Here is a 20,551-nt window from a genome sequence, read left to right as displayed (position 1 = left end):
CTACTATGGAGAGTGAATTTTGTTGTGATTATACTATGCCTCCTACACTTGATGAGAATAATAATGATAGCTACTTTGTTGAATTTGCTCCCACTACAACTAATAAAATTGACTATGCTTATGTGGAGAGTAATTATTTTATGCATGAGACTCATGATAAGAGTGCTTTATGTGATGGTTATATTGTTGAGTTTGCTCATGATGCTACTGAAAGTTATTATGAGAGAGGAAAATATGGTTGTAGAAATTTTCATGTTACTAAAATGCCTCTCTATGTGCTGAAATTTTTGAAGCTACACTTGTTTTATCTTCCTATGCTTGTTACTTTGCTCTTCATGAACTTGTTTATTTACAAGATTCCTATGCATAGGAAGCATGTTAGACTTAAATTTGTTTTGAATTTGCCTCTTGATGCTCTCTTTTGCTTCAAATACTATTTCTTGCGAGTGCATCATTAAAACCGCTGAGCCCATCTTAATGGCTAAAAAGAAAGAACTTCTTGGGAGATAACCCATGTGTTATTTTGCTACAGTACTTTGTTTTATATTTGTGTCTTGGAAGTTGTTTACTACTGTAGCAACCTCTCCTTATCTTAGTTTTGTGTTTTGTTGTGCCAAGTAAAGTCTTTGATAGTAAAGTAAGTACTAGATTTGGATTACTCGCGTAGAAACAGATTTCTTTGCTGTCACGAATCTGGGTCTAATTCTCTGTAGGTAACTCAGAAAATTATGCCAATTTACGTGAGTGATCCTCAGATATGTACGCAACTTTCATTCAATTTGAGCATTTTCATTTGAGCAAGTCTGGTGGCCTAATAAAATCCATCTTTACGGACTGTTCTGTTTTGACAGATTCTGCCTTTTATTTCGCATTGCCTCTTTTGCTATGTTGGATGAATTTCTTTGATCCATTAATGTCCAGTAGCTTTATGCAATGTCCAGAAGTGTTAAGAATGATTGTGTCACCTCTGAACATGTTAATTTTTATTGTCCACTAACCCTCTAATGAGTTGTTTCGAGTTTGGTGTGGAGGAAGTTTTCAAGGGTCAAGAGAGGAGGATGATATACTACGATCAAGAAGAGTGAAAAGTCTAAGCTTGGGGATGCCCCGGTGGTTCATCCCTGCATATATCAAGAAGACTCAAGCGTCTAAGCTTGGGGATGCCCAAGGCATCCCCTTCTTCATCGATAAATTATCAGGTTCCTTCTCTTGAAACTATATTTTTATTCGGTCACATCTTATGTACTTTACTTGGAGCGTCTGTGTGCTTTTTTTTTTGTTTTTGTTTTTGTTTGAATAAATTGGATTACATCATGCTTGTGTGGGAGAGAGACACGCTCCGCTGGTTCGTATGAACACATGTGTTCTTAGCTCATAATATTCATGGCGAAGTTTCCTCTTCGTTAAATTGTTATATGGTTGGAATTGGAAAATGATACATGTAGTAATTGCTATAATGTCTTGGGTAATGTGATACTTGGCAATTGTTGTGCTCATGTTTAAGCTCTTGCATCATATACTTTGCACCTATTAGTGAAGAATACATAGAGCATGCTAAAATTTGGTTTGCATAATTGGTCTCTCTAAAGTCTAGATAATTTCTAGTATTGAGTTTTGAACAACAAGGAAGACGGTGTAGAGTCTTATAATATTTTCAATATGTCTTTTATGTGAGTTTTGCTGCACCGGTTCATCCTTGTGTTTGTTTCAAATAACCTTGCTAGCCTAAACCTTGTATCGAGAGGGAATACTTCTCATGCATCCAAAATCCTTGAGCCAATAACTATGCCATTTGTGTCCACCATACCTACCTACTACATGGTATTTCTCCGCCATTCCAAAGTAAATTGCTTGAGTGCTACCTTTAAATAATTCAAAATTTATCACCTCTGATTTGTGTCAATGTTTTATAGCTCATGAGGAAGTATGTGGTGTTTTATCTTTCGATCTTGTCATTTACTTCGACGGACTTTCACAATGGACTAGTGGCACATCCGCTTATCCAATAATTTTGCAAAAAGAGCTGGCAATGGGGTTCCCAGCTCCGGTTAATTAACTTGCATTAATAATTCTCTTCACATGTTTTGCTCGATTCATCAGTAAGCAACTTAATTTTGCAAATAGACACTCCTTCATGGTATGTGATTGTTGGAAGGCACCCGAGGATTCGGTTAGCCATGGCTTGTGTAAGCAAAAGGTTGGGAGGAGTGTCATCCATAAATAAAGAAAAACTAAACTAAAGTACATGTGTAAACAAAAGAGAAGAGGGATGATCTACCTTGCTCGGTAGAGATAACGTCCTTCATGGGAGCCGCTCTTGAAAGTCCGGTTGATGAGGTAGTTAGAGTGCCCACTACCATTCGTTGACAACAACAAACACCTCTCAAAATTTTACTTTTATGCTCTCTTTATGTTTTCAAAACCAAAGCTCTAGCACAAATATAGCAATCGATGCTTTCCTCTTTGAAGGACCATTCTTTTTACTTTCAATGTTGAGTCAGTTCACCTATTTCTCTCCACCTCAAGAAGCAAACACTTGTGTGAACTGTGCATTGATTCTTACATACTTGCATATTGTACTTGTTATATTACTCTATGTTGACAATTATCCATGAGATATACATGTTACAAGTTGAAAGCAACCGCTGAAACTTAATCTTCTTTTGTGTTGCTTCAATGCCTTTACTTTGATTTATTACTTTATGAGTTAACTCTTATGCAAGACTTATTGATGCTTGTCTTGAAGTGCTATTCATGAAAAGTCTTTGCTTTATGATTCAGTTGTTTACCCATGTCATATACATTGTTTTGATCGCTGCATTCACTACATATGCTTTACAAATAGTATGATCAAGTTTATGATGGCATGTCACTCCAGAAATTATCTTTGTTATCGTTTTACCTGCTCGGGACGAGCAGAACTAAGCTTGCGGATGCTGATACGTCTCCAACGTATCGATAATTTCTTGTGTTCCATGCCACATTATTGATGTTATCTACATGTTATATGCACACTTTATGTCATATTCGTGCATTTTCCGGAACTAACCTATTAACAAGATGCCGAAGTGCCAGTTCCTGTTTTCTGCTGTTTTTGGTTTCAGAAATCCTAGTAACGAAATATTCTCGGAATCGGACGAAATCAAAGCCAAAGATCTTAGAATCCCCGGAAGCATCCAGAACACACCAGAGAAGTCAGAGGGGGGCCACAGGCCCACCAAACTACAGGCTGGCGCGGCCAGAGGGGGGGCCGCGCCGCCCTATAGTCTGGCCCCCCTGTCAGCCCTCCTGCGCCGCCTCTCCGCCTATATAAAGCCCCTGACCTAAAAACCTCGGGGCGTTCGACGAAAACCACAGAAACCTTCCAGAGCCGCCGCCATCGCGAAGCCAAGATCTGGGGGACAGGAGTCTCTGTTCCGGCACCCTGCCGGAGCGGGGAAGTGCCCCGGAAGGCTTCTCCATCGACACCGCTGCCATCTCCACCGCCATCTTCATCACCGCTGCTGCTCCCATGAGGAGGGAGTAGTTCTCCATCGAGGCTCGGGGCTGTACCGGTAGCTATGTGGTTCATCTCTCTCCTATGTGCTTCAATACAATAATCTCATGAGCTGCCTTACATGATTGAGATTCATATGATGATGCTTGTAATCTAGATGTCATTATGCTAGTCAAGTGAGTTTTACTTATGTGATCTCCGGAGACTCCTTGTCCCACGTGTGTAAAGGTGACAGTGTGTGCACCGTGTGGGTCTCTTAGGCCATATTTCACAGAATACTTATTCACTGTTGAATGGCATAGTGAGGTGCTTATTTATATATCTTTATGATTGCAACATGTTTTGTATCACAATTTATCTATGTGCTACTCTAGTGATTTGTTATTAAAGTAGTTTATTCCTCCCTGCACGTGTGCAAAGGTGACAGCTGTGTGCACCGTGTTAGTACTTGGTTTATGCTATGATCATGATCTCTTGTAGATTGCGAAGTTAACTATTGCTATGATAATATCGATGTGATCTATTCCTCCTACATATGCATGAAGGTGACAGTGTGCATGCTATGCTAGTACTTGGTTTAGTCTTTTGATCTATCTTACACTAAAGGTTACCAAAATATGAGCATTATTGTGGAGCTTGTTAACTCCGGCATTGAGGGTTCGTGTAATCCTACGCAATGTGTTCATCATCCAACAAAAGTGTAGAGTATGCATTTATCTATTCTGTTATGTGATCAATGTTGAGAGTGTCCACTAGTGAAAGTGTAATCCCTAGGCCTTGTTCCTAAATATCGCTATCGCTGCTTGTTTACTCGTTTTACTGCGTTACTACCGCTGCATTACTACCGCTTGTTTACTCGTCCCGGGCAAAGCACTTTTCCGGTGTCGTTGTCGTTGCTATCGCTTATTCATACCACCTGTATTTCACTATCTCTTCGCCGAACTAGTGCACCTATTAGGTGTGTTGGGGACACAAGAGACTTCTTGCTTTGTGGTTACAGGGTTGCATGAGAGGGATATCTTTGACCTCTTCCTCCCTGAGTTCGATAAACCTTGGGTATCCACTTAAGGGAAACTTGCTGCTGTTCTACAAACCTCTGCTCTTGGAGGCCCAACACTGTCTACAAGAATAGAAGCTCCCGTAGACATCACCAACCTACAAAGAGCAATCCAAAAAGGGTGGGGCACACCAGCATGCACAAGTGTGCCAAATATTGGCCCCATCCAAGGTGGTTGGGTATGTTTTAGGCCATGGTAGACCCATTTTGACCCTAAAACCCTAGTATCGGCACCTCCCAACCATGGGATCACCATGAATGCAAAAACCAACCTACAAAGAGCAATGAAAAAAGGGTGGGGCACACCACCATGCACAAGTGTGCCAAATATTGGCCCCATCCAAGGTGGTTGGGTATGTTTTAGGCCATGGTAGACCCATTTTGACCCTAAAACCCTAGTATCGGCACCTCCCAACCATGGGATCACCATGAATGCAAAAACCAACCTACAAAGAGCAATTAAAAAGGGTGGGGCACACCACCATGCACAAGTGTGCCAAATATTGGCCCCATCCAAGGTGGTTGGGTATGTTTTAGGCCATGGTAGACCCATTTTGACCCTAAAACCCTAGTATCGGCACCTCCCAACCATGGGATCACCATGAATGCAAAAACCAACCTACAAAGAGCAATTAAAAAAGGGTGGGGCAAACCAGCATGCACAAGTGTGCCAAATATTGGCCCCATCCAAGGTGGTTGGGTATGTTTTAGGCCATGGTAGACCCATTTTGACCCTAAAACCCTAGTATCGGCACCTCCCAACCATGGGATCACCATGAATGCAAAAACCAACCTACAAAGAGCAATGAAAAAGGGTGGGGCACACCACCATGCACAAGTGTGCCAAATATTGGCCCCATCCAAGGTGGTTGGGTATGTTTTAGGCCATGGTAGACCCATTTTGACCCTAAAACCCTAGTATCGGCACCTCCCAACCATGGGATCACCATGAATGCAAAAACCAACCTACAAAGAGCAATCCAAAAAGGGTGGGGCACACCACCATGCACAAGTGTACCAAATATTGGCCCCATCCAAGGTGGTTGGGTATGTTTTAGGCCATGGTAGACCCATTTTGACCCTAAAACCCTTGTATCGGCACCTCCCAACCATGGGATCACCATGAATGCAAAAACCAACCTACAAAGAGCAATTAAAAAAGGGTGGGGCACACCACCATGCACAAGTGTGCCAAATATTGGCCCCATCCAAGGTGGTTGGGTATGTTTTAGGCCATGGTAGACCCATTTTGACCCTAAAACCCTAGTATCGGCACCTCCCAACCATGGGATCACCATGAATGCAAAAACCAACCTACAAAGAACAATTAAAAAAGGGTGGGGCACACCACCATGCACAAGTGTGCCAAATATTGGCCCCATACAAGGTGGTTGGGTATGTTTTAGGCCATGGTAGACCCATTTTGACCCTAAAACCCTAGTATCGGCACCTCCCAACCATGGGATCACCATGCATGTAAAAACCAACCTACAAAGAGCAATTAAAAAAGGGTGGGGCACACCACCATGCACAAGTGTGCCAAATATTGGCCCCATCCTAGGTGGTTGGGTATGTTTTAGGCCATGGTAGACCCATTTTGACCCTAAAACCCTTGTATCGGCACCTCCCAACCATGGGATCACCATGAATGCAAAAACCAACCTACAAAGAGCAATTAAAAAGGGTGGAGCACACCACCATGCACAAGTGTGCCAAATATTGGCCCCATCCAAGGTGGTTGGGTATGTTTTAGGCCATGGTAGACCCATTTTGACCCTAAAACCCTAGTATCGGCACCTCCCAACCATGGGATCACCATGCATGTAAAAACCAACCTACAAAGAGCAATTAAAAAGGGTGGGGCACACCACCATGCACAAGTGTGCCAAATATTGGCCCCATCCAAGGTGGTTGGATATGTTTTAGGCCATGGTACACCCATTTTGACCCTAAAACCCTAGTATCTAGCACCTCCCAACCATGGGATCACCATGAATGCAAAAACCAACCTACAAAGAGCAATTAAAAAGGGTGGGGCACACCACCATGCACAAGTGTGCCAAATATTGGCCCCATCCAAGGTGGTTGGATATGTTTTAGGCCATGGTACACCCATTTTGACCCTAAAACCCTAGTATCGGCACCTCCCAACCATGGATGATCCATTAGTAATTCAAAAATATTCAAAATGAAAAAAAATCGTCACATTCCATGTTTTCTTGTGTTACATACAATGTGATAAAAATTTGAGGTGATTTGGAGGAGGTCGAAAAATCACTATACTTTCAAGTATATATTTAGATAAAGGACAATTCTAAAACAAATTAATGAAAACATACAAGGTTGGGTTGATCTGCCAACCTTCAATGCATCTTTTGTACATTTTCTGTATATGAACTTTTTACAAATTCGATTTTTTAAATTCACATATGAAATATCAGATACAAAGAACATATGAAATTGCTACTCTGTTTTATTCTCATGACATTGGTGGTTGCTATTGTCATCACATAGCGGCTTGCTATTCATTCATGTAACTTATCTACTATGTTTTTTAAACTATTGAATACATTATGACAGAGATCAAATTGGTACATAACTCAATATTACTGAACTATCAAATTTTCAAACAAGCAAAATTTTAGAATTACCATTTCCTTGCAAACAAGATAATATTTATGGACTACCATTTTTCCAACAGAACATGGATGGTAGATAAAAAGGCTGACAATACTTTGTAGCCATCCATAACTTCACTTATCTTATAACAAAGTAAAGAACCAGCAAAAGCAAACACAGTGTGCTACATACCATCTAGCACACTGGTACAGTGCATACATAGCTACCATAGCTAAAGTTCACATGCCTAGCAAGTCCATACATAGTTACCGCACCATAACAGAAGGTGCACACATAAACTAGCAGTTCTTAATAACATACATTACTTAACATCATCATATCTACTGATGATGTACTTCTTCACTAACTTTTTCAGGCATTCAGTCAATCCTGACCATAGTACTCCAGTACTTTCCTCAGGGCAGCATGGTTCGCCTTGTCGTGGAGATCCTTCGGGTGCACCTCCTTCACATGGCTAACAAGTCCTTCACGCATACCATCCCTAGGAACCTGCTTGGAGGGATGGAACTTGCAGTAGTACCTCCCATCAGGTTTCATGTAAGCACTGATTCCCTCAGCTCAGATCTTCTCCTCCACCTTCTTCTCATATGACAAGACATTGTACTTGCTGACTTCATTATCAGATGAAGCATCTGAGTTGTACTGCAAAACAACAATGTCACAATCATATGTCACAACTATTGTACAGCAAGGAGTTCAATAAACTTGTCAACCATGCACAATCAATATTGAGAATGCTCTCTTACCGACACGGCGTCCCCCGACTCGACCTCGCAGGAAATGTAGGAGTGGCCAGAGTCCTCCGAGTCATCAAACTCCTCAAACTTCCTCTTGCGGACAGAGGAGGTCTCACCAAGCTGATGGAATATATACAAATTATTATGTCAATCTAAATTGCAATCATACCAGCATAACACATATACTACAAATCCTTATTGCAATCATTACAATAACAGGCCAGTAACATTATATTTCTCCTACTATGTTAAGGTGAAACATAATTCTGTCAACCTATCGTTAATACTGATCTTAATATCATAGAGTAATCATAGTCAATATTATGTTTCACCTTACCATAATGTTGCTCATAATAATAAATTTCATAGAGGAAATAGAGTCCAGATTCTATAGCAATCATTACTACATTATAGGTGCTTCAAAGAAATGTAGCACATTCTAATTTACAACTGTACTTTCAAAACATGACAACTATACCTTACTATACAAAGCATGTTAAATATTACTACATAAAGCATGTTTAATACAGGTGGAATTAATAGATTACAACATATTCCGAAAAGGGAAATATCTTATGCACAAATGGGAATGCCCCTGGAGCAGCAGTACCATAATAATAAGCAATAATTATCACCATAAGATGTTAACTAAGCAGCATTTAGGGGTTTTTAGCTTCTAACACCCAGAAGTGGAGGTCCTGCCAAATCATACCATTTCAAATAATAAGTACACATGCTATTATTCATACTGTGGTGATGTACAATTATAATAACTACATATTTTCCCATAGCAGGTAACAAATTATTATGTCAATGTTGTTGCCATCATAGCAAGATAACACTCCTGGAGCACAACAGCATTACCATAGATTTACAAATCAATGTGAATCCCTCAAGCAATTATGAAATTATGTAATAAGAAACATACTAATGAAGCTCTGTAGCAAACAATTGATGCTACTACTAACAAATAAATTGTGCACACAGTAATCAAACCAGATAAATTGTACACACGGTATATAAATTGGAGTCACATGACAATAAAACCCCCCTTAACTACGAATGCACACGGATTTCAAACCAGATTTAAAAACCCCTTGCCAGCATACACAAACCACAGGAAAGTCTGCTAGATCCATTTGGTCCACAGTAAGCCCTAATCACAAATCATATGATTCGTCTATTCTTCGGTTTCATCTAACCCTAATCACCATCAAATAAGGGCAAATAAGCTGAGGAGTTGAGAGGATAGCACATACCAGAGGGTCTTCCACCGTTGGCTGCGCATTCAGATCTGGCACGATCTCGCCGCCGAATCCGTGCTCCTGCTCATCCGCCGCCGTCAGCACCAAGCCTCCGCCCGACGCGGCCGCGCCACGACGGCTGCATCCACCCGGCACCAAATCTGCCTCCGCCACGCCGGTGTTCTTGACCAAGGCAGCGGCGGCCGCCCTCGCGGTGGAGCTGCTACCCTCCATCGGCCTCCGATTCGACGGAAATCCGCGGAGAAGAAGGGATTAAAGAAGAGAACTGGCAGTGGAGAGCGGTGGAGAAGACGAAGTGGCCGAGGGAGAGGGTTTTCTCCGTACCTGATTTGGGGGGGAAATGGTGGGGCGAGGGAGGCGGAGCAGCCGACGAAGGTTTTATATGTCCCTTCCGCTTCGGTACACGCACGTGACTACGCCACGTACACGACGGTTCACAGAATACGTACAGCACAGTCGCGGGCCATACGGGCCTGTACAGGGCTTTTACGTATCTGTCAGAACGGTGAAATTACAAAACTAACCCTGAATCCGAACAGGTATCGCGCGATCTCAACCGTTCATATGTTTTCACGAACCCACTTTTCCTCTGGGGGGGGAGCACCGGAGCAGAAGCGTTATTTATTAAGGTGCAGTTTTATTTTATCTTGAAATGTGCGATGACTAATTCCGTGCTAAATAAATTGTTTTCAAGATGACAATTGAATTTTTTTGATTTCAGCCTCAAATTGTTGGATCCAAACAAGCGCTTAGACTAATTTACACGATGGACCTCAAGTTCAAGTTGTGAGGTCTTCAGCCTTCCATGGAGGAAACTCCATAGGATCTAGAACAGAGATTAACCTGATTAACAGCAAATTTAATAGCTAAGGTCCATAAGCCTGACGTGTGGGCTTCCAAGTGTCATCAATTAGCTTTTTCTCAAAGGTTTTAAAATAATATGAAAAATCCCAAAGTTTGAAACAATAAAACTAACAAATCTGAAAAAGGTTGACACAATTTAGCTCATTTGTTTAAAATATTTATCAATTTTTTGTGAGATTTGGCCAAATTTTGGTGAAATTTAAACCATGACCGTTTGGTGGCAGATTTGCCATCGAGCACCTTAATCCTCAATTTGAACCCCTATGCAACAGGTTACACCTAAAGTTGATGGTTTGTGCAAAACATAGATAAACTCTGTGCAAGAGAGATAGCAATAGTGGGTGGATTGTGTAATTTCCTCCCTTCTATGTGGGACAAGGCACAACTGTTAACAGTGTATACGTAGCTAGCTGTCCACGGATACCCAATTATCCTCATCAATACTCTACAACGTAATTGCCCACATTAACATCACGTGGTAAAGAAATGGCACCATATATCAACGATAGCTGCCAAAGAATTTCTGGCACGAAATACACGTTAGTCAGGACGACGTCTTCCCTGCACCAGGCGGTGGCCATGGTGCGTGCTGCCCTTCTCCCTTGGCCGCAAGGGCGGCGTGGAGTCGGTGGCCGAAGGTCGCAACACGAGGCTGCTCCGCCGGCCCTGCTCTAGATTTGAAGAAGATGCCTCCCGAGCCTGCTCTATTCATCCCGGTTCTTGGTGGTCTATGGCTCTCTGCTCGCCAGATCTTGATGCCTAAGCAGACGGGTTGGTGCGGGAGGTGCTGGGGAACCCTTGGTAAGCGTTGCTGGCCACGACGAGGACGACGCCGCTGGCGTCATGCTTCTTCTCGAAGGCCTCGTCGAGGTACCATCCTGGACTATCTCTCCTCTGCATGGGTGAAAGCCCTTGGTTCTCCTTGCGGACGGCGATGGCATTGAAACGCCGTTCCCTTTCTTCAAGGCACCGTCTTGGGAACCGTAGAGGGTTGGTCGAGCAGCAATCGTGGCGCCCTATCTTTTTTGGTGCATCTTTATCCAGCAGCTTCAGGTTCGGTGTTGCGGTGGAGCCTTTGTTGGTGTTGTTCTCAGTGATGCGTCTCTAGTGGCTTCTCCCCCGGTAGCGTAGTTCTTTTGTTTTTGTCGTGTTCTTGGGGGAACTCTTTTGCCTCCCAAAGGTACGGCGCCCTTCTATCTAGGCACGAGACATAGGGTCCTTTCCGGAGGTGAAGACGGTGGAGCTTGCGGCTTGCTGTCCGGCTAGAGCATATGATGGCATGCTCCCGAAGGCCTCCCCCAAGACATCACCGCCTTCCTGGTGTCCTCTTAGCATCGAGCTATGGTCTAGGTGTTTCAAGCCGTGCTTTTCTCACGCATCCGTAGTTTACTTGTGTTGTTTGTCCTAAGAACTGGCAATCCTTTGCTCGTGTTGCTTCCTCCGGCTTCTCCGTACGCCACGCGTTCCACACGTGGAAGAAAGCCAGCAGCATGGGGCCCACTACATGGCTTATCATTTTTCGTTGGTGCCTCTCATCCGCTCGTTCTTTCCTTGTTTTCTTCCTCTTTCTGAACTCTCTCAAAAGCACCGAAGACACATCGCATCGCACAACAAGAATCCACGGTCCCCGTGCCGGAATCCATCGCCTCTGTTGTGGGGCTCAGCTGCCGGACATCATCGGTGGGTGAGACCGTTGCTACCAGTGGAGGCCGGCCCTGCTACAGAGGTCGTTCGCCCTTCCTGCAAGGTGGTTTCCGACGTTGCTGCTAGCGGCGGAGGCGGTGGCTACCCTGCGGCGGCCAACATTTCTACAAAGGGAGGCCATGATTGCTAGAAGGGGTTGGCGGCGTTGCTACCGGCGGCGGAGGTAGTGGCTACCTGCGGCGGCCAACATTGCTACAAAGGGAGGTCGGGATTGCTACTAGGGGTTGGCGGCGTTGGTACCGGCGGCAGAGGCAGTAGCTTCCGGCGAGCAGATGTGGTTGCTGCCAGCAGCGCCAGCATCGCTACAAAAGGCGGCTGTTTGCTACAAATGGTGGCCGGACTTGCTGCAAGCGGGCTGGCGGTGTTGCTGCCGAAGGTTCGTCGTGGTTGCTGCGAGCATCGGCTTAGCTTCCAAATCTCCTCGTGGTTGCTACAAGCGGCATAGTACGATGCTCCGTGAGGCGGCGGCAGTGCGGCGAGCCATGGGCGGAGATGCTACGGTGACAACAACGATGGTACAAGTAGCAGGCGGACGTTCTACTAGCCTTTGCCAGAAGTGGGAGCGGCGGAGGTGGTGCTACTACGAGCGGCAGTACTACGAGCAGTGGCGCTACCATGAGCGGCGACAGTCTCGCCGGACTTCTGTCAATTTTTACTAGTTGTAGCATTAGGGGGCTCGATGCGCTCACGGAGAGGGTGACGAATTTTTTATTTATTTTTTCTCCTAGGAGTTATGTGGATGGCGGGGTCCACCCATGTGGTGGACCTGGAGATATAGAAAGTATCTTATGTACATCTTGTATATCGGAAGGACATGTGCGATCGGTTGACTCGATCGGACGGCTCACAACCCGGGGGATCGGGGGATTTGATCCTCCAGGGAACGCCCAGCGTGGCCCTAAGTATAATCAGATGGAGTCTAGGTTTCTCCAATGGGGTGGTTCTGAGCTTCCAAGGTAGGAGTGGTGGACTGGCTCTCTAGTGGCGTGAGGGAGTAGAGGTTTTTGTCAGACCTTGGTGCCAATATTACATAGATGCTAAGATTTGTGTTGATGGCAAGACTTGGCGATTCCCTGGATTTTATGGCAAACCTCGTACAGGGTTAAGAAACAGAACTTGAGATGCACTTCGATACCTAAGAGCACAAGATGATTTGTCTTGGTTATGTGAAAGGGATTTCCACGAGGTGCTCTCACAGAGTGAACAACTTGGAGGCAACACAAGGAACCAGGCGCAGATGCAGGACTTTCGAGATTGCCTGGCGAACTGTAATCTTTGTACATGGGTTTAAGGGCTATGATTTCACATGGAATACTAAAAGGGGGCCGCGAGAAAATATTCAAGTCAGGCTAGATAGAGGAATGGTGACAACGTCTTTCCTGGAAATGTATCCAATGTCCCTGGTCGAACATGTTGTAACTGAGGAGTCGGATCATATGGCCTTGTTGACCAAAATTGCGGATGAGCCCCCTAAAAGGCATCCTCAGGGGCCCGAGGTTTTATGTTCGAGGAGGCGTGGTTGAAGCATGAGGGATACGAAGAAATGATCAAGACTTTCTAGGAGAATCGCTCAATTGGAGGTTAGGGTATTCACGGCCTATGGAGACAACTCCATGAGGTTTCAGCTGACATAAAAAATGGAGCTTGGAAACATTCGGTTCTATCAAGGCGGAAATAAAACGATTCCATGCACAGCTTGAGTGTGCTCGGACAGAAGCTCGGACCCTTGGTACCTCACCGGAGGTAAAGGACCTTAAGGAAAAGCTCCATGCGGTTTATGATAAGGAAGAGGTGATGTATCGCCAGCGGTCTCGCCAGGACTGGCTTAAGGCGGGGGACAAGAGCACAAAATATTTTCATAACAAGGCCTCGCATCGGAGACGCAAGAACGCTGCGGCCTTCGTCGGGGGGATAGCTCTATATGCAAAACAAATGAAGGGATGTGTGAATTGGCACTGGCCTTTTACCACAATCTCTACTCCTTGGAGGGATCAGTGGAGAGCGATCAGGTCTTAGCTTGATTGATAAGCTGGTGACAGATGAGATGAATGCAGCTTTCACGGCGGTCGTTACAGACAAATAAATTACTGAAGCGTTTTTCCAGATGGGACCAACAAAGTCACCCGGGCCGGAAGGACTACCGGCTCTCTTTTATCAACGACACTGGTTGTTTTTTAAACCACTAATCTGTCAAGCGGTACGGGATTTTCTGGCGGGAAAAGATTGCCCAGAGGACTTTAACCATACGATCCTGGTTTTGATCCCAAAGATCAACTCACCGGAGTTACTCACTCAGTTTCGGCCCCTTTGTAACGTGTCGTATAAGATCGCCTCAAAGGTGGTGGCAAATCGGCTAAAGAAAATTCTTCTAATCCTTATTTCGGAGGAGCAAAGTTTGTTTATCCCTGGGAGGTTAATCACAGATAATGTACTCATAGCATATGAGTGTGTGCACCCTATTAGAACAAGGAAGAGAACACCCTCTATGTGCGGTAAAACTTGACATGATGAAGGCATACGACCGGGTGGAGTGGTCCTTTGAGCAGATGTTGGTTAAGATGGGCTTCTCTCAGGTGTGGGCCACCATGATTATGCGGTGTGTTCAAACTATGAGGTTCTCCTCCTCTGGCGACCAGGGGGGAAACCCTAGCCGCCACCGCCCCAGGTCCCCCCACCTTCCTCCCTTCCCTCGCCGCCGCCGGAGGGGGGCCGACAAAGCCGCGCGCTCCCCAAGGAAGGTGGCGGCGGGGCGTTTTCTTCCCCTCCCGCGTCCATGGCGAGAGGGAGCTCGCTCGAGCGTGGATCAAGGACGGCGGATGCGGCGGCGTGCGGTGGGCGCGACGGCGTGCTAGGAGCGCGGCGGCGTGCGGCGGGCACGGAGATGCTTCTGGCCCCTGGCGGCGCGGTGGCGGCGTGCCGTCGCCGGCGTTTTGGTGGCCAGGGCGGGCGGCGCGGTGGAGGCGTGTCGTCGCCGGCGTTCGGTGGCCGGGCGGGCGCGGGGAGCGGCGCACGGGAGATCTCCGGGCTGCACGCACGGGTCGGATCTGGGCCTCTGTTGGGCTCGTCCTGCTTGTTCACGGAGGTGCTCGTGAGCTGGTGGTGGCTGGGAGGAGATGGTTGGCGCCGCTGCTGCGGGCTGCATCCTCTGGAGATGAATGGCACCGATGGGTGTTGCATCCTCCGGAGACGAATGGCGCCGCTGCTGCAGGTGTTGCATCCTCCGTTTCAGTGCGGGGAAGAGGAAGGAGGCTTCTAGCGCGCCGGGTGAAGGAGCTGTGATGTGCGGATGGCCGTGGAGGCTGGGCTTCGCGCTGGCGAGGTCTGCGGGAGATGAATGGCACTACTGGGGTGTTGCATCATTCCACCGGAGTTGGCGGCTACAAGTGTGCGAGGGGCTCTTTTCTACGGCTTTCGGTGTTCGTCCTCGAGCCCCGTGTTGGTGTTGGTCGGCGTCCCCTCTATGTGGCGTTCCGGCGGCGCCCACGGTGATCTACGGCGGTACTCCGTTGGCTTCGGGCTGTGCTGCCCTCTGCGCGTCGGCGGCTACAGGTTGGCCAGGAGGTTGCTCAGCGGTTGCAGGTGGTGGTTTGTGCCGGTCCTTGTTGGTGGGCGCGAGGACTTGGAACTCTTTGCTGGGCGAAAGCTCTGTCTTGGCGGCTGGCCAGGACCGACGACGGCGACGCCTGTGGGCGCCGCATACTTCTTGAAGGCGTCGTCGAAGCGGGTGTTTCTTGTTCTCCGCTCGGACTCTCCGGGGGAAACCCTAGATCCCTCGCGGGATCGGGCGTGGGCGGTGCTCTTGCGTCGTTTTGCCTCTTGGGACCTCGCTTTGGATGTCCACCGGACAAAGGGGCTTGTGGAGTGTTTTGGTGGTTTCGGCGGAGGCGGATTCGTCTTCGGCCCGGAGGAGCGCGGCCTCGGGGCCGGTGTGGTAGTTGGAGCGGTGGCTCCGGTCTTTTGCCTCCGCTCGTTGCGTTTGAGGTGTGGTGTCGACCTGGCTGGTCGTCGACCCGTGTGGAGTGCAGCCTCGGGGCTGGCGGGTGGTGTCGTGTTGTACGGTTTTTCGGTCAGTTTTCCTCATAAACGGACCAACTCTTTTCTCCTATATCAATGAAAGGCAAAGCTTTTGCCCCGTTTCAAAAAAAAAAACTATGAGGTTCTCTGTTAAGCTGAATGGTTGCTTGTCGGAATCTTTTCTTCGTTCGCGGGGACTTCGACAGGGAGATCTACTATCACCATATTTGTTCCTTTTTCTGAGTCGATGGTTTCTCCGCTCTACTGCGCCAAGCACATAGGGAGCGCGAGGCGGTGGGGGTGAGCTTTGGACATGATGGACCAAGTGTGACTCACCTGCTGTTTTTGCGGATGACAGTGTGGTTTTTCTGGAGGCTAGAACTGCTAACTTAGAGACCCTAAGACAGATTTTGCAGAACTATGAAGCTTGCTCTAGTCACGGGTCAACCTACAGAAGTCTTCAATTTTCTTTGGCAAGGGCACATCCGAGACTGCTCGGGCTCGGGCCAATATTACGGTTGGTTTCCAATGTGAAGCCCTATCCGAGCGATATCTCGGACTTCCAACAGTGGTAGGCCGCTCTAAGAATGGCGCTTTGAAGTATCTGTCTGACTGTTCAAGAGGCAAAGTTTTGGTTTCAAAGGACCAGGCTTATAAAAAAAAGGAATAGAAATCCTAGTAAAGTCGGTTCTGCAGGCAATCCCAAACTTACGCCATGGTATGCTTTCAGTTGAGTAAGGGATAGTGCAGCGAACTCAGGTCGATCTACGCAGATTTTTGGTGGGGATACACAAAGGAGAAAAGGAGAGTTCATTGGTCGAGGTGGGAATGGATGTGTGTATCAAAAAGTAGCGGAGGCATGGGGTTCAAGGACTACAATGATTTTAATCAAGCTCTGTTAGCCAAACAGGCTTGGCATCTCACGACTGTCCCTGAATCCCTGTGTGCAAGGGTCCTTTGGGCTAGATATTTCAAAGGTGGGGAGTTTAGGTATGCCAATTGCCCAAAGCGGGCATCTTTCACGTGGAAAAGTGTAATATATCGCAGGAATTTGTTGAGCCCGGGGTTGATATGGAGAGTAGGGAATGGAGCCAAGATTGATGTGTGCACAACTGGATACCAAGACCGTCTCTCTTGCGACCGTTGGCTCATAGGCCTGATACAGAAGTGGAAAAGGTGGCAGAACTTCTACTTCCTGACGATGGAGGATGGAACATGAACAAGCTAAATGAGTTGTTTTTTTAGGTGGATGTAGATGATATACTGAAGATCCCGGTAGACTGGAACTGATGATAAATTGGCTTGGAATTACACCAAAAACGGGTTATTCAGTGTTAGATCGTCATATCACCTCAAATGGACCACTACGAGTGCAGCGAGCTCATCTCTCACATGTTCGGAACATCAAGGCTAGTTGTGATTTTGGGCGGCTAACGTGCCTGGCAAAGTGAAAGTGCACTGTTGGAGGTTGGCAAAAAATGGTTTGGCAGTCGGGGAAGAGTTCAAGAGACGTAGATCAAAGAGGTTGTCAGGTGTTTTGCTTGCAATAGGGAGGAGTCCGTCATCCACCGGTTTTGGCTGTGTGTGCACTCGGCTCAGGTCTAGGAGAACGTACAGTTATCTGCCTCGCTAAAACTTACCGCACCTCCATCAGATATCCGGACTCCATGGGATCTACAAACATGGCTCTTGGAGCTTTTTGGTAGGCTCGAGGAGAAGGAGTTGGCAGTATGGATGATGGCCCTTTACCAGCTCTGGTTGGCAAGGAATGATGCCAGGGACGAACCCATGATTGAAAATCCGATGAAAACGGCGCGACGGTGTTTAGTGTTGACCGTGGAATGGCTCGTTACAAACTCTGAAGTCACTGTAAAGGAGGCTCGGGTTGTGGAGCGATGGCTCCCCCCTGAACCTGTGTGGCATAAAGCTAATTCGGATGGTACTTTCTCAATATCAGATGCTGGGGGCGTGGTCATCCGTGATCACCATGGGGCAAACCATTGCGGGAGCTAGCCATTTTTTCCCTCTTATGTGTGATCCAGAAGGAGCATAGCTGATGGCATGTCGCGAGGCAGTAATTGTAGCTAAGGAAATGGGGTCGCCAAGCTGTTCTTGGAAACGGATTATTTGAAGAAATCAAGGCATTGTTGGAAGAGTTTGAAGACTTTTCGGCCATCCACGTACGCCTATCATGTAATGAAGTAGCCCATCGCTTAGTAAAGGAAGGCTGCAGAACTAAACTTAGTGCAACCTGGCATGGTACTACCAAGCTTTGTAATGAACCTTGTAAACTCGGATGTTGATGTTTGAACGAAATGCAGCCAGTAATTCTCAAAAAAAGTATAAGGTGTTTGTAAGCAAGCACATTGTATCTGCTCGTGAGGCGTTATTAATTTCGTGTTTAAAAAAGCACGCGTGAGGTGAGGTGACGCGTATGCAAGCCTTCAGTTCAGCAACGCCAGTGCACACGACTCACGCAGGACGCATTGCCTCGCGCGCTCGCCTTCCCGGCCTATAAATACGAGCAACGCGCTTCGCTTCGCAGTGTGCCACCAATCACATCCATCTCACAGTCACACTCGAGTCCTGACCCGACGATTTCTTTGTAAAAGGCCATGGCCATGGCTAGGGCGGTGGCGACGTGCGCGGTGCTGGCGGTGATGATGGTGGCGCCATCGGCGGTGCTGGGTAGGGCGATGGCGCCGGCCAGGGCGTCGGCGGCGGACCAGACGTGCGACGTGGGGAAGTTGATCCCGTGCGGGCCGGCGATCATCGGCGGGACGCCGCCGTCGGACTCGTGCTGCTCGAACCTCAAGGCGCAGGAAGGGTGCTTCTGCCAGTACGCGAAGGACCCGGCTTACTCCGGCTACATCGACAGCCCCAACGCCCGCAAGACCCTCGCCTCGTGTGGCATCACCCTCCCCACCTGTCCGCGGTAGTAACAAACAAGGTTTGTGGATTAGTGGATGCTTCATACATACTGCGTGTTACTGTATCTCCCCGTGAGAATAAAAAAGATTGTCTGTGTGGGTGTGTGTTGATCGATCCAGTGGTTTAATTTACATGATTGTGTGTGTGCGGGCGTTTGTGTTGATCGATCCAGTGGTTTAATTTACGTGATTGTGTGTGTGCGTGCATTTGTGTTGATCGATCCAGTGGTTTAATTTACATGATTGTGTGTGTGCGTGCGTTTGTGTTGATCAGTGGTTTAATTTACATGATTGTGCGTGTGCGTGCGTTTGTGTTGATCGATCCAGTGGTTTAATTTACATGATTGTGTGTGTGTGCGGGTTTGTGTTGATCGATCCAGTGGTTTAATTTACATGAGTGTGTGTGTGTGTGTGTTTGTGTTGATCGATCCAGTGGTTTAATTACATGATTGTGTGTGTGCGTGCGTTTGTGTTGATCGATCCAGTGGCTTAATTTACATGATTGTGTGTGTGTGTGTGCATTTGTGTTGATCGATCCAGTGGTTTAATTTGCATGATTGTGCGTGTGCGTGCATTTGTGTTGATCGATCCAGTGGTTTAATTTACATGATTGTGTGTGTGCGCGTGTTTGTGTTGATCGATCCAGTGGTTTAATTTACATGATTGTGTGTGTGCCGGTTTGTGTTGATCGATCCAGTGGTTTAATTTACATGAGTGTGTGTGTGCGTTTGTGTTGATCGATCCAGTGGTTTAATTTACATGATTGTGTGTGTGCCTGCGTTTGTGTTAATTTACATGATTGTGTGTGTGTGCATTTGTGTTGATCGATCCAGTGGTTTAATTTGCATGATTGTGCATTTGTGTTGATCGATCCAGTGGTTTAATTTACATGATTGTGTGTGTGTGCGTGCATTTGTGTTGATCGATTCTATGATTGAAGTAATATGATTTGTTACAAGTCCATGAAAATGTAACTGATCAATAATAGAATGGTGGGCAGAGCATGCAAGAATAACAGTGAACCGATAGACTTTTTCACAAAAAAAAAAAAAAAAAAAAACAGTGAACCGATATACATGTTTTTGCAACAAAAAAAAAAGTGAACCGATGTAGACAGTAGCTGCAAGTGCATATCGAACAATTTAAAGTAGCAAAACATCTACTCAAGATGTTGATGGCCTGCGGAGTAACTTAAAGTTCAAATCGTGAGTGCTTCAGCCTGTCTTGTGGAACCAATTTACCTGAACGCTGGTCACATTTGTCAGAAATGTTTACCAGGATCCGGGTTGAATGCTACAAAAGAGATTATTTTTTCCTAAAAAACGGGGATGATGTGAATGGAAATCCGTAAGCTTTAAGTCTAAGATGCAACCAAACAACTATAGATACAGATTCCTCCGTTTACATTTCCTGCAGGATTTCTTATGACGTGTCATGCTAACCCTGTGTTTTTCTATTTCTGCATTTTTGAAATCCTGCAAACCAAACAGACCCTCAACGTTTTAATGAACATGATTTGATACAAGTGCATGATATTGCAGTTGATCAATCATGGATGTGACCACACTTTGTTTTCTTAATCTATAAAGCCCAACTTAAAAAATACCAAGCATAAAAGAGAAGAAAAAGAATGGTGGGCACCGGTGCATGGAAAAACAACAGTGAACAGATATAGACCAGTAGCCACAAGTACATGGAACCATTTAAAGCTAAGAACATTTTGAGTAGAAAATAATACTGACAATCAACGACACTGACTGACACTATTTTGAGTTACGAAACATCTACTCAAGATGTTGATAGACTGCAGAGTTACTTCAAAGTTAAATTGAAGACCAAACAAA

At 46.2% G+C, this 20,551-nt stretch overlaps 1 protein-coding gene across 1 annotated transcript; it reads left to right on the top strand.

Annotated features, from left to right (window-relative positions):
- Positions 1-18,392: 18,392 nt before the first annotated feature.
- Positions 18,393-18,716, top strand: LOC124681792 (non-specific lipid-transfer protein 2P-like). Its single transcript, XM_047216615.1, has one exon. The coding sequence runs from the start codon at positions 18,393-18,395 to the stop codon at positions 18,714-18,716; it is 324 nt and encodes a 107-aa protein (XP_047072571.1).
- The last annotated feature ends 1,835 nt before the right edge of the window (positions 18,717-20,551 follow it).

Source organism: Lolium rigidum, unplaced genomic scaffold (assembly GCF_022539505.1).
Source record: "Lolium rigidum isolate FL_2022 unplaced genomic scaffold, APGP_CSIRO_Lrig_0.1 contig_56728_1, whole genome shotgun sequence".
NCBI classification, from domain to species: domain Eukaryota; kingdom Viridiplantae; phylum Streptophyta; class Magnoliopsida; order Poales; family Poaceae; genus Lolium; species Lolium rigidum.
The sequence above is the reverse complement of the archived record's forward strand: the minus strand, read 5'-3'. Positions and strand labels throughout refer to the sequence as shown.

Bases quoted from the DNA above. Each gene is read 5' to 3' on its own strand.
- LOC124681792 (XM_047216615.1), top strand. From the start codon at position 18,393: ATGGCCATGGCTAGGGCGGTGGCGACGTGCGCGGTGCTGGCGGTGATG.